At 35.5% G+C, this 14,183-nt stretch overlaps 1 protein-coding gene across 36 annotated transcripts in view; it reads right to left on the bottom strand.

Moving 5' to 3' along the window:
* Positions 1 to 14,183, bottom strand: part of RIMS2 (regulating synaptic membrane exocytosis 2) — a 419,884-nt gene that overhangs the window by 177,899 nt on the left and 227,802 nt on the right. For 29 of the 36 annotated variants that reach the window (XM_030444594.1, XM_030444591.1, XM_030444596.1 and 26 more), the window contains 2 exons: positions 12,327 to 12,373; positions 11,064 to 11,176 (listed from right to left, as the gene is read on the bottom strand). In XM_030444594.1, coding sequence (XP_030300454.1) covers positions 11,064 to 11,176; positions 12,327 to 12,373 — 160 coding nt within the window. Of the gene's footprint in view, positions 1 to 6,911; positions 6,960 to 11,063; positions 11,177 to 12,326; positions 12,374 to 14,183 lie in introns of all 36 variants that reach the window. The other 7 variants (XM_030444581.1, XM_030444597.1, XM_030444582.1 and 4 more) reach the window with 1 other exon arrangement.

The raw sequence follows: 14,183 nt of genomic DNA, 5'->3' as shown, positions 1-14,183 counted from the left end.
GGTGTCCCTCTGCTTGTAGTTCATCTTCAGCATTTCAGTTAAAGAACAGTCTTGATGCAATTCTCAAGAGTTTTGACCCACAAAACAAGAGGCTGATGTAACTTCCTGCCATTAACAATACTTTAGTGAGATGACACTATGACACAACACTTCATTCAATAGTGGCAGCATCCTTCCTTCTCCATTACTTTAGATATTGCAGCTCCTGTAGCCACCAACCAGTAATGTGGATATTAAAAGGGAAGATATTTGTCCTTTATTATCACATAACATTAGCCCTACTGCTGACTTAATAGCTTTCTAATACCAGCTCCAGGTCTGTGGCTACTAAAGCAGGAAACCGTATGAGAGAAATTATCCTTAATACAATCGATTCGTGAGAGTTCTAGATGCCATTCTTACAATCCTGCAAAGCAAGGAAATGTCTGGACTAGTAATTTCATCCAGCTGCAGATCACAAGTGGAAAGCTTTGCAACAGCTGTTGGATTTCAAAGCAAAGCTTTAATGACTGCTGAAGTGCAAGTCATGCTAAATGTTTTCTGACACTAAATGTATTCCCCCATAGGCTTCCTTGGGAGTCCTTGAGCAAAGGACAGACCTGGCTCGTTCCACAGCCCAAGGGGAGTAAGTCAATGAAGACAATATTAGTCAACTACATTTTTGGAAAAAATTATCCTTGCTTATGCAGAATGCAACATTTGTCACCCAGACACTATCACAAACTCTGAGTGAAGGTGAGATAATCCAGGCACAGGTGCCAAAAATAAAACCAGAATTATGTTGAGCTAAATATTTATTCACTGTGTTTGCTTCAGACTGGATTTCAACAGGAAAACTTCAGTCAAAATGTTTGGAGAATGACTTGAGTAGAAAGTTAAATTGCTTGACACCATTTGTTGAGGTGCTCTGACATTTGTGTTTTGGAAAAAATAATATGAAATTTGAATTGTCTTATACCTTCTACTTTTCTCTTGCTGCTCTGAAAACAAAAATTGAAAAAAACTGGTACATAATAGGAATATTTTGCCTGTAATTTGACCTTTTACAGGAAAGGTCAGGAGGCAGAATTATGACCACAATGCTCTCCTTTTCCTGTGTTGACACTGCTAGCCCTGGACAAGCACTTTTAACCCGAGACATCTAACTTGGATGCAAAGAGAAGAAAGGAAGAAACTGGGAGTGAGAAAATGGAAAAGAATCCTAAGCAGGGGAGGATAGGATTGCATTCTCATGGGGTTAGAAGAAGGAAGAAGAGACAAATCAGAAAGTGCTTTAGAACTACTGTGAAAGCAAAGGATATGGGATACTTCTTGGTGAAACACAGGAGGAAAGGAGCCACTAATGTCAGGTACCATAGACAAACTAAGGAACAAAAACAGACTAAATGAGAGAAATCAATCAGGTGAAAAAAAAACCATTGTGTAACTGGCACAAAATATGCTGCACAGAGAGATTGGGATGAAAGAAAATCTGACAAGATGTCAAGGCAAATGACAGGTAAATGAGAATCAAGGAGTTCAGACTAGCATACTGAACATGGAAAATTAGTTTAGGAACAGGACAGATCTAATTCTGACTCTCCTGTGCATAAGTACTGTGACAATATTCAGCTGTTATGCTATTTTCCTACAAGAGCCTTGTCTTTTCTATGCACAAGGAGAGAAAAGGTAGCCATTTAAGAGAGCTGGATGCAGTCCAAGAGGGCTAGATACCACCTCTTCCTCTTTCCCAGAGCTCTTGGGTATTGAGAGGTGGATCTCCTAAAACATTTCAAAAGATATTTTGAACTGCACGTTCTTCATGGTCCAGGAACCTGGAATAAGACCCTGGAGCCTGATTTGTCGTGAGAAGTAAAGCACTGGAATTGATTTCTCAGGTGTGTATTATTCCTGGACAAAACCTGATTGCTTCAGGATCTGATTATAATTTCTAATATTGTAAATAATAAAAGCAGGACAAACTTATAGAATATTCCATCTACTTTATGTTGTGAAATAAACATGGGATAGCATATGTATAACAGAAAAGTTGATGGGGAAATGATGTTTTTTCTTTTATAAATTTGTTGAGTAGTATGCAGAAAAGATTCCTAACCTAAAAAGTGAAGAACATATAATTATTTAATCCTCAGGGTGAAAGTCCACAAGAATGTACAGATATGATGCTCAGCACTTAAAGACTTGAGCAGCTGACTCACAGAGCAGCATCTGCAAACCCCCCATTTAAACCCATGCAGGAATGGCACTTTTAAAAGCTCAGAATATCTAAGAAACTGTGAAAATGCAATCTTGATATAAAAGAAGTGGAGACTAAATTTACAACACATAAAATACACAACAGGAAACCCATGCTGGCTGATACTAATATGGAGGTTAATGCCTGGAAAAAAAATTCCTGAATAGGATTTTATTGATCTAGATGACTTAGGATATAAGCACCTGAAATTCACTTTGAAAGTGATACAGCCTGAATGGTTTCTAAAGATCTTTCCACTTAACATTGAAGTCCTGGAAACTGAAACTTATTTGCCACACACACACACTCATAATGCTTTTTTTCTCTAGGCAGATATGTACTTATTCTTGACTAAATCTCCATTAAAACCTACACTCAAGTGAACAGGCATTAAAACTCAATGACCCCTGAAACTGTGAGATGCTTCGTCATCCACAGAGCAGTCCAGAATCTGCTGCACTCCTTGAGACAGGCTTCCAGGTAAGAACACCTGCCATGCAGAGTGCAAGAAACAAGAACTTTTCTGCAGTTAGGTGATGACGACAGTTACCAGGGGCAAGCAGAGGTGAGGGTCTCATCCGAGCTTCATGGATTCTTTTTTTTAACCAATAGTGGTCCAATTAAAAATCATTATACATTCCAGGTAACAGGTCAGGAATCTGCTACACTGAATTTAAGCTTTCTTTGCAATCACCAAACACTTATCTTCTCAGCCACACGATATCTTCTCTTCAGATGGGACTTCATACTCCAGAGAGGAAAACAGGTATTAGCGTGACGATAAAACCACTTTTCTGAGAGACACATTCAGTCTCTTCAGTCTAAACAGGCCTTAAACCACAGATGTCCTGTTACTGGAATGAGAACTCACCCTCTGGAGCAACCTAAGTTTCAAATAGCATTAATGGGCATAGGTGTCCCTTTTTTGGGCTGGACCACTCACGTCAGATATTGAGGTATTTAAGTTCAACTGTACAAGTCTAAGCTACTGCCCAAGGCATGTCAGACTTACTTAAAGCTAGCATAAATTAAGTCAGTTTACTAGATTTAATTATTTAATTTTTTTTATATCTCCACTAGAAATTTAATTCAGAGCACTGACTGAGGTCAGAATTCTAGAAAATAAGTAACTATGTAATTAGGACCCATCGTCAAATACATAAGCATAAGGGAAATTAGTTAAGAGAACAGATATAATATTATTATTGCCACTTCCTATACACCTAGCTCATGAATGCTTGGCTGTTTGCTTAACTATGCAATGCTAATGTGGTTTTGCTTACAGCACATACATGCACACCGTATCTGAAGTGATAACTTTAGATTTAAAAACAGAAAGTGTTTGAAGGTTTTAATTCTGTGTCACACTTTCTTATATAAGAGTTGCTTCATAACTCTCATGGAAAAGAGATAAAACTTGTGCCACTGGGAAAGATCACCTGCCCTGCAGCTTAATTATTAGCACCACAGCCTACTCAGACATCACTGAGTTTGAAAGAGAGCTGGCCAGGCATTTTTATTTTTCTGTTGTTCATTATAATTTTTCATGTAACCTAGATAGCTATTTATTAGTGTAATGTTTTGAAATTACTTCTCTTTCTTTCTTGCATTATTCTGAAAATACAACAAAATACAGCAGCAGGATCTGCTGTTGCCAAAAAAACAAAAAATGAAAATAAACTGCTTACAGCAATAATTTTATGTGGACTTAATATTATGTGGACATAATATTATGTAGATGCAGAAACTGCCCTGAGGTGTTAAAATCTTTGGTGGAGCTGAGGTGAGCTTTGGATATTGTTAAACATACCCCTAAAAAATCCTGACTATTTGGATAAAAATCCAAACTATGATTGATGTCTGTTTCAGCTGCTGTCTGATATGCTGGAAAATATACATGAAAAAGCTGGCAAACTGAACAGCCTCTAGGATATGAAGGCCAGAAAATTATGGATGTATTTAGGCTGCCGCAATCTAGATCTCTTTAAAAAAAATGTTTTTCAGTGGTTTCATCTTGATTTAAATAAATGTATGCACACATATATTTGTATACATAATCTAATACGCTGATGGTCTGTATTAAAGCAAAGAGGATGTCTGAAATTTTTGCAGTTAGAAAAAGACAGTGGTTCAATGGCAACTCTGTCTCAAAAGGATTCTACTGCCCTATGAAGATACTGAAGTATTGCTATGTAAGTTAGAAAAAATATTGATATGTTAAATTGAATCCAAAAGTTCAGGAAACAAGTACACACTTTTCCAAGCACTGTAGAACAAACAAAAATCTCAAAAGAAGGGTTCACAGTAAGACAAAAAGGAACTTGAAGTGGTTTTCTTTCCAATAAAATTATGATAGGTTTTAAGTGATCCAGTGACACAAGAGGTAGAATACTACTAGAATGACATGGAGATAAATTATGGAAGAGTGCTGTGCCAGAATCTAAGGCATTTATCACCAAGATCAGTTTCAGACTAAGAAGTAAAGAAGACACAAGAAAGAATGAAGATGTGCATTTCCTGATGAGTGAAATGAAACAGATATAAATAACAGAATAAACAGAATTGTTTGGCCATCCTGATTCTTGTAGGGAATTCTACAGACACAGCTTTACCATAGCCCACAATGTAATGCATGCTTCCTGACAGCTATAAACAACAGCTCAGAGTTCTGAGCTAGGTAATTTCACTTGCCAAAAAGTAAGTTCTGCGCTGCTGCTGGAATGCTCCTAACACCCTTGTGTAAAGATCATTGGAGTGTTTCACTTCTCTGCAGCTTTCAGTGACAACATATCTTAAATTAATCTATTTTAAGCTATCTACCATCCCTACTGAAAGGGGGCAGACCAGGGACTTTTTGTTTCAGTCTCGTTGTAAAGATGTCAAGATCACAGGTTTGAGATCTTCAGGAACTCTTGTCACAAACTGTTTAGCTTTGACTGTTAATGAGCTCTAAAAAAAATTAAAATGTTAGAGAAGTTTGCAATGGCTGCACATCGTGCACAAGCAAAACTGGGGCTAAAGAGAGTTCTCATCTACAAGAAAAATATAATAAAAAATAATCTAACCACAGGTAAGAGAGTAAGCTTGACACACTTTCATCTCTTGCTGGATATTCTTATCAAATTGTACACTTTTTTTTTTTAAATAACTACTGTAATCATTTGATCAAAGCAAATAATTTTTTTCATTACAGGATACCAGTCTAAGCAGAGTTGTCAAATTTCTGTCTATTTCTTTATTTTAAATAATGTGAGTACAATAAGGTGCTACTGTCTATTATTTCTACATTACAATATTTCATTAAGCGTGCAGCTTTCAGGCAGAAGTTATGGTTTAAATTCAACAATTATCATATAGTTTATTAATCTATTTTGGAAAAATCTAAAGAGAAAAAATATATTAAAAGACTACTTATGTTATATACAATAATTTACCTTTATGAACTACTTTACAACTTGTGGCTGAATTTATACTCCTCTTTGATTTCATTACCATGAGCAGAAGCCAACTTTCTTAATCATGCTAACACATTTTTTATAATGTTTCATACAAAGTCAGTTTATGTCAGTAAAACATAATAACATCTACTAAAAAAAATACTATCAAGGCATTACTATTTTAATCTCAATCTTTTTGTCATCATCTTTATTTTGAATTTACATTTAAGCAGTTATAAGGAAATAATATATTGTGAAATAGTCTATACTTTCTCAAATATGAGTCATAACCAATTTCCTACAGTCCTTTTAAAAGTTTATTCATAAATATATTTGATATTTTTCTATTTCAATACAGTATCTAGTCATCTCATCCTGTTCATTTAGATCAGCCTTTACATCTTTCCTTGAGCAGTTGATCAAAAAAGAGAAACATTTATAAAGCTCCCACACAAAAGATTAACAAGTCCATAAATATATTATGCAAGAAAAGCAGACAGTATTATATTTACAAAAAAACTGAAAAACATGCAGCAAAGCAAGATAGGCATTGTAACATATTAGTAAAACCTACTTTTGAATTAATCTACTATACCTTAGGAGTTTCCTAATGAAAAAAGGCAAACAACTTGTACCTAAGCAGAATATGAAGGCTAAAGAAATTCAGTAACAGAATGGGAGAATTCTTTTCTTCTTTTTTCTTAACTGAGTTTTGGTTATTTTGATGAACAGTTAAAATGCAAGAACCAAGTTTCATACATAAGAAAATAATGTCTTTAAACAAGGTACAAATTTTTTGCCTGTCTTCCATTTAAGGTGGCACTATTACTAGGAAAATGCAAAAAAGGATGTGCTAAGGGATGATAATTAATGATTTAAAGAGACATCCATCTTTATATAATGACCTCAAGTACAAAATTATGTAGAGATTAAACACATTTTGCATGTGGGATGCATAGCCATCATCACTACTGAAACCTCTATGAGTTTAGTATTAGGTAAATAGCAAAGAAAAACTAGTTGTCTCTTTAAATTTTAATTCAATATTTTAACCCCCATGCAGAACTTTACAAGCTGCTCACAAGATGGCATGAAACTTGTTAATATGGTTTAAAGCAACACACTAAATATATGGGAAAACGAACGATAATGTAGCGTTTTCCTACTATGCATTTTCCATAACAAACAAAAGAAAAAAACCACAACTTTAGGTTTTGTCAGGCAGACGAAGTCTTTACCTGAACCCTAGGAACAAAAGGCGTTGTTCTTCTACTAAGGCTTTGGCTCTGGTAAGCAAAATTAAAGAAAAAGCAATAAAACAAAACCAAAAAGGACAACACGCTGGAAACTTAAAAGACCAAAAGTAAAAACAAAGACACACAACTATTACTTTAAACACCAACAACGTATTTATCTAACAAAAAAAGTAATTTAACGCAACGCAAAAATTAAATCTGCAAATCTAATATCAAATCATATCAAAAGACTGTGATATGAGCAGGAATTTTGCCACTGATTCCCCAGGAGAACGAATTTCACCTTACAAGTCTACAAATAACATTTACAAGAGATTTAAAAACAACATTGACAAAGAAACAGGTCAGCAAAGTGTGATTTAAAAGTGGGGTGGGACAAGTAAGATCATCTGTTTCAGGATGATTGTAGAGGCAGAAACAAATACAATTCATGCACTGTAGTAAAGCAAGAAAAGTGAAAAGTTTTTCTTTTTTTCTGCAATTTTAAGCGGTATTTCTCCTAAATATTTTAAAAACAATTAAAAGAAAGTTAGTGATGTATGGTATTAGCATTACAGGGGTGAAGGTACAATAAATGTATTTCAATCTAGCAATCATGGCAGAAATGACATATGGTATATACAAGAAAACTTAGTAGTTGCACTCCATACATAGATGCACTTATAATTTATTTTTCAGACCACATACAGCTTTTCAGTAGCTACAAGAAGACTACATCACTACAGGCAACACACACTCCTAAGTTCCTGCACCAGCTACAAACTCCAACCAAGCACTCACTATCTTCAGTTTAAGGCAACTTCTAATGCAGTAGCACAGAAAGTGTGTGGCACATGGGGAATGGACAGGAAGAGATGCTGTCACATCACATGCTGAGAGCTTAGAGGGACAGTGAGTGGAGGAGCAGGAACATGGGAGTAGGTCACAAAAGCCATAGCAATCATCTGACAAATCTGAATCTCCTTTACCTTCCTGTTTTCCTGAGATTATTAATCTAATTCAAAGTGATAGAAAGAAGCGACTATTCCATATTTGCAGGAAATGTACCCAAAGTATGGAGGCAAGCAGCGTGATCATGGTTCTGCCACCCTCCTTGCTTACTTGGTGTGCACAGATGCTGGAGAAATCTGTTCTGCTATGTGTGTAATCTGTTCTTACACCAAAGAGGATATATAAGAAAATTGAGTCTGGATCATGGGTTTTGTCTGATGCACTCCAGTGCAGTGGGAGGTGCAGCAGCCACACTGCCCCTGGCTCTGCACAGGCAGTACACATAGCCCAAACCGTGGGTGCCAGAATGTGACCTACTCATGTGCAATAAAAGTAGATCATCAGCTTGTTTCTGCTCCATATTATAAAACAAATACAGATATGCCAGAATATTGCAGTCATAAAAGGGACAGAATATCCCCTGCCATGCACCAAGGACCCTCATCTGCCACAGTCTGACTTGGAAATGGAGGGCAATAAGCACCTTGGGTGCACTAGACAGTACTTTCCAGGTTCTGATGTGAATGCAACAGGAATTTACTCATGTAGAGGTAGAAAGCAACAAAAAGAAAGCAGAACAGATGAAAGGGGGAAGGGGTACATGTCTCATCCTCAAGTACATGTACTTGAATTCATCTCCCCCCCAGTATGCCAGCATATTATTTTATTCACATTGTAGATATCCACTTTCTAGAATGCTACAGATAGCACAACAATAATGAATATACGTGAAGTTTACTGCTTTGTAAACTGAATGTGTATTGAAAATCTATTGAAGTGGTGTTGTGGTTCAGCTCTATAAGGAAACAGATTCATTTTACAAATGACTTCACTTTTCTGTTAGAATTTCCACTAGTACAAAAATGAAATATTGGCATTTTATAACTGTATCCATTTATGTGGTCTTCTAGTAATTTTAACAGTCTCTAAACCTAACTACTGCAAAAAAATTCCAAGTTATACTTTTCACTGTATTTTTCAGTATAGAGAAAAAGTAGCCAGAATGCAGTAATGAAGTGAAGAACACCAAAGCACAAAAAATTTGGACTTTTTCAAAATTATATTAAAGCAAAAACAAATTAGTGAAAAACTACAGAAATAGGAACTACACAAAGCAAATAAAACAATAATTACAATAACCATCAGATACTCCCCTGAAATAACACTGTGGATCAAAACCACCATAAAATAAACTTCACAGAATACATGTAAATTATTTAATAATGTATTTATAAATCATTGATATATAAGACCATACAAAACACTATTGACACACAAACCTTCAAAGGTTCTGTATCGCTGTCTAAATAAGGATCTATATATTAATGTATTTATTCAAACACTTCAGACCTTCACCTGAGCTGTATCTCCACTTGTATCCACAGCTCTCACATTTCACAACCTATTACACCCAGCTGCCCTAACAATGGCCTACCAGGACTATATAGTATTGTATAGAAGTAAATACTACAGAAAATAGAGAAACCTACCACCCATTCCAGATTGATAACACCTGTTTGAATTTGGCCACCAGCACCCAGAATGTCAACTGACTTAACACCTCCACAAAGAACAGTATCATGTTCCCACCTACTGTCAGGGTTCTGTTGTTATTCTCCTGCCAAGGTACTCACCATAAAGAGCACATTCAGAATTTAGGATTTCCTTCTATTTCTGCCATTCTGAGACAAAACCTTGTGAACTCTATTATTCAATAAATTAAAATTTATCTCCAGATCTCCTTAAAATGCAATACCCTATAAAACCACAAAATAAAGTGACTTAATAGCTTCACTAATAAACTCTGTTCTTAAACTCCTGAAAATTTTATTTCTAAAACTGAAAAAGTGAAAAAGATACTTCACTGTCATTTCTATTTGGATCATCATTCTGCATTTTCTGTGTACTGCATGTCTGAGCAGCTAACTCTGGATCTTGAATTTCATGCTGAGATCTGGGAACCAAAACTTTTGACAGCCTAATCTTTTATGGGGTTTAGCCAAAAGAAATTTATTCCCCCCACCCCCATTTCCACTGTCAACAATTTTTGCTGTCTTGTAATATTAAATTGACTTTTAGAAACCTTGGTCCATGTACTTTGACAGTTTGAGTCCCCTTGTCACTGTTTTTTGTGCAAAGCATTCTGCACTCGACAGTCAAGTTTCCCTTTATCAAAAGGATCGAGTCTTTCACAGTAGTTAAGCACAACAGTTACATAAAATTAAAAATTATATAGTGTAGATGGCTGATCTGATGAGCAAAACAAATAATGTCACATGCATTGCAAAATGGAACCAACATGACTGCTGAAAAATGTCTTCCTCTCCTCTTTCAATACCATAAACCATTTCTGTGAGACCTATAAATGGTCTGCTTTGATTTTTATGCATATTTTATAGTGTACATATTATCTTAACAAGAAACGACTAGAAAGAAATATGAATGTGACACATTCAAACTTGTATAATACCAAATTTGCACTGCTTCCTTTCCATTTTCCTCTCCTTTTCAATGTGTACCAGGCCACAACTAAACACTTTTGAAAAATCTCACTTGTCAGTGACACAGAACAGTGTACAAACCCCAAATTCTTCAGCTTAGAATAAAAAATTAACCTTTTAACAAAAACATTTGGATAATTAACTTTGTTCACAATGAGAGTGAAGCACAGTAACACTGGTACAAGGAATACAACATTAGGAAACATAGGGAAGGCAGATGTGAAAGCTAGTGCCTAAGAAATAAGTTATATTAATGTCCAAGCACTCAGATAATAAAATCTGCCAACTGTATGTATGTGTTACAACTGTATGTATAAGTGTCAAAGTTGAAAAAAGTCTATAAACTCAACAGCACAAACATAATTGGAGGCCAAGATTACACCTTTCTGAAAATTTTACTCTCCCAGTCTAATTACTACGTGAATTTACATATGTAAATATATTTCTAATTCAAAACATAGAAAAATGCTCCAAGCTAATAAAATGGAATTTGTGTAGGCCTTGCCTACACTGAGACATAGCATTAATCAAAAAAATTTTCCTAGCTTAACAAGAAATTTATGTTAGAGGTAGATTACACTCTGAAGTGAGTTCTATATACTGTAAAAAACACAACACTAATATTAATTAAATGTTTACATACTGAAAGTTGTCCAGACAAGAACTGTGGGACATCCCTCAACATGCCAGGACTCATGGGAGAAGTCACTGAAATAGAAGGTCGGTCCATTTTTTGAGATTCAAATGAACTAGAACCTGTAATTATAAATAAAAAATATTTTATATATAGCAGGCCTTAAGCATTTTCATAAAGTTTTTTAAAGAAATGATGTATAAATATAAGCAAACATGCAATAAGGTTGTGAAAACTTTTTTATCTATTTAAAATTATCAAATAATATCATTAAATCTTTTGGTGCTAAAAAGCTTTCCAAGTTTCTTACAGCTGTAAAATGTCATCTTAAGCAAACAGAATGAAAAATAGCTCATTCAGATATTTCTGACTGTAATTATGTCAGTGAGTTAGAGGCTCAAAATTCTTAAAGAGCAAAGGAAATACCTACAGCAGTCAAAGGAATTCAGTCTTTTGAAGGGCGCCTATCTTGCACAATCAAATTAATTTTAATTAGATTTTTACAAAAACATCAAGATGCATGTAATGTATTTTGTGCATATTGCTTTAAATACTGCTACCAGAGGACAAATTTCGACATAGAAAATAAAGAGCAAAAATAAATTCTTTTTATAAATACAAAAGAGATTCCACATCTCACAGAACATAAAACGGACTTTATTTTAAGACTTGTCTTATCAGTGAAACATTATTGGAGGAGTTTTCCATATTATTATAATCAAGTTTATGCCACTGCATTTATTACTGGCTTCTATTGTAAAAGAGTTCTAAATAAATAACTTAAGGCTGAAAACGACTTTATCAGCTCTAAGCCAAAGAACAAGTCATTTTTTTCCACATGAAATACGTATTTAGTCAATTTAAAGAGTTCTGAATGGTTCTAATAAAGTAGAAGTATTCTGATTTCAAAGCAGCTGTCTCCCAGGCTGTAAATAAAGAACATTTGTTCCCCATTTTTTTGTTTATCAGGTTCAGTTGAAGTGCAAAACAACAAACGGGAAATTAAAAATTACTGTTAATGTTCTTGTGTATTAGTTAGAATTAAGCTTTTAAAATAGAAAATAGCCTTAGCTTACAACCAAATTTCATGCCTAAATCAAAATATCTTGATTTTGATAGTTTCTTATTAGACATAGATATGATACAATGACAAATTGAGACAAATACAGACAAAGATACAAGAACTATACTGGCTGTAGATGACATTTTTCAATCTGTTTGCGCTTACATAAAAGAGAGAGAAGATTTTCCTACCCCACAATTGAAACTTACTGGACTCCAGCTGTGCATGTGTGCTGTCAGGTATTCTGGGAATGTCCCTGAAATCAGGAAAAGACAGGCTGAGCCTTTATCTAACAAACATATTCAAATTTAATTTATAATATAATACTTCTCAAGTCACCATGGAATGCCTCTGGAAAAGTATATGATCAACTGGCTGCCTTCAGCAACAGGGAAGATTTATCTTTTATCCAGTATGAATAATTTCAGTGACAACTTAAGGGCTAGAGAACAGGTTGTTTGGTGAGTGCAGGAGGCTGCACAGTCACAAATGAAATTCAGTAAATAAAAAATAATATCAGAGTTAATAGCAGACTAAAACTGTGAGTAGTTGACTTTTTAATGACATCATACGTTACTTACATGTATTGGACTGTCACTCAAACATACTAGATTTCCAGTGATGGCTACCCAATATGTCCTTTATTGACCTGCAACCTCAATTGGACAATCTTATGCTTTCTGTGACTAGATATGATGAGCGATTTCATTTGGCAAAATTGCATAGTTGTTTAAGACGTTGCATCACCTATATGAAATTTTGCATGCTGCTGTGTAATTTTAAAACATTTAGACACAATGATTAAGTACCTCACTACAGCCCCCAGCTCCCCATAAAGGGACTCATTCTTCCTATGAAGGGCAAACGTTGTACGCTAATAAAAACTATCAATATGCTAATAAATAATTTTGGTATTTGAGCAAAAGCAAGCAAGATGGAGAGCTTCAGCAAGAACAATATTTAAAATCATGGTGTGTGTTCCTTTGTAGTTCATTTCTTTAAGGTTGTGTTGGGTGTCAGTGCCCAATGTTGGCAGCGGCCTCTGAGGAGAGGCCGGGGCTGCCTTGTGCCCGATGCAGCCAGTTCCAGCCAATTCCAGAAGGTTCAAGCTGGTTCCACCAGACCCCCTTCAGGGCATATCTGAACCCCTGAGCTAGGTGATAACACACTTGAGAAAGGGTAAAAAAAAAGCTGTGCAGCAGCTCTGAGAAAGAAGAGTGAGGAAAGAAATAATGAGAGAAACATCTCTGCAGACACCAAAGTCTGAGGAGGAGGAGTGACCACAACTTCCCGCCCCCCCCAGCACTGCCTGGGGCAGGGAGCGAAGTAGAAGAGCCAGGAGCTAAAGGGTGAAACTGAGCCTGGGACGAAGGGAGGTGAGGGCACTGTGGTTTTGATTTTGGTTTTATATCTCACTATCCTATTCTGTTACTATTTCCTAATAAACTAAATTCATCCTCCCCAAGTCAAATCTAGTTCACCCATGATGGCAATTTCTCAGTGATCTCCCCATCCATATATTGATAGATGAGCTTTTCCATCTCATTTCCTGATCAGGAGGGACAAGGAGAGATTGGCTGGATAGGTGTTTGGAGGAGAGCCAAGATCCACCCACCACAAAAGTATATGAAAAGAAAGTTAAAAGTGCTTTCTGTGATACCTACTGACTCATGACAAAAAGGGTTTGAGATTCATATCAATAAAGCTTACATAGTTCCTTTTTGGAACAAATATGTTTCAAGATTCATTTTAAAGCTTTACTAAGCAGACTGAGGAACCTTCCAAGTGAATTGATCCACTAATAATTCAGATTAATCAGAAAGCATGTAACTGTTGTAACTGCAACCTGCAGACAAGAAAAAAGAAATCACTGTCTCTGATGTTAGTAAGAAAAAGTTGCCAGAAACTTAGCAGGGCTATTGAAGTAAATATTTAAGTCTCCATATTTGACACTGTAGAATTTATTTGCTCACAGACTACTTTACTTGGAATAGCAGAATCACCTTGATTGGAAAAGACGTTTGTGATCATTCAGTCCAACTATTGACATAACACTGACAAGACCT

The sequence above is a fragment of the Calypte anna genome, chromosome 2 (assembly GCF_003957555.1).
Source record: "Calypte anna isolate BGI_N300 chromosome 2, bCalAnn1_v1.p, whole genome shotgun sequence".
Lineage (NCBI taxonomy): Eukaryota > Metazoa > Chordata > Aves > Apodiformes > Trochilidae > Calypte > Calypte anna.
The sequence above is the reverse complement of the archived record's forward strand: the minus strand, read 5'-3'. Positions and strand labels throughout refer to the sequence as shown.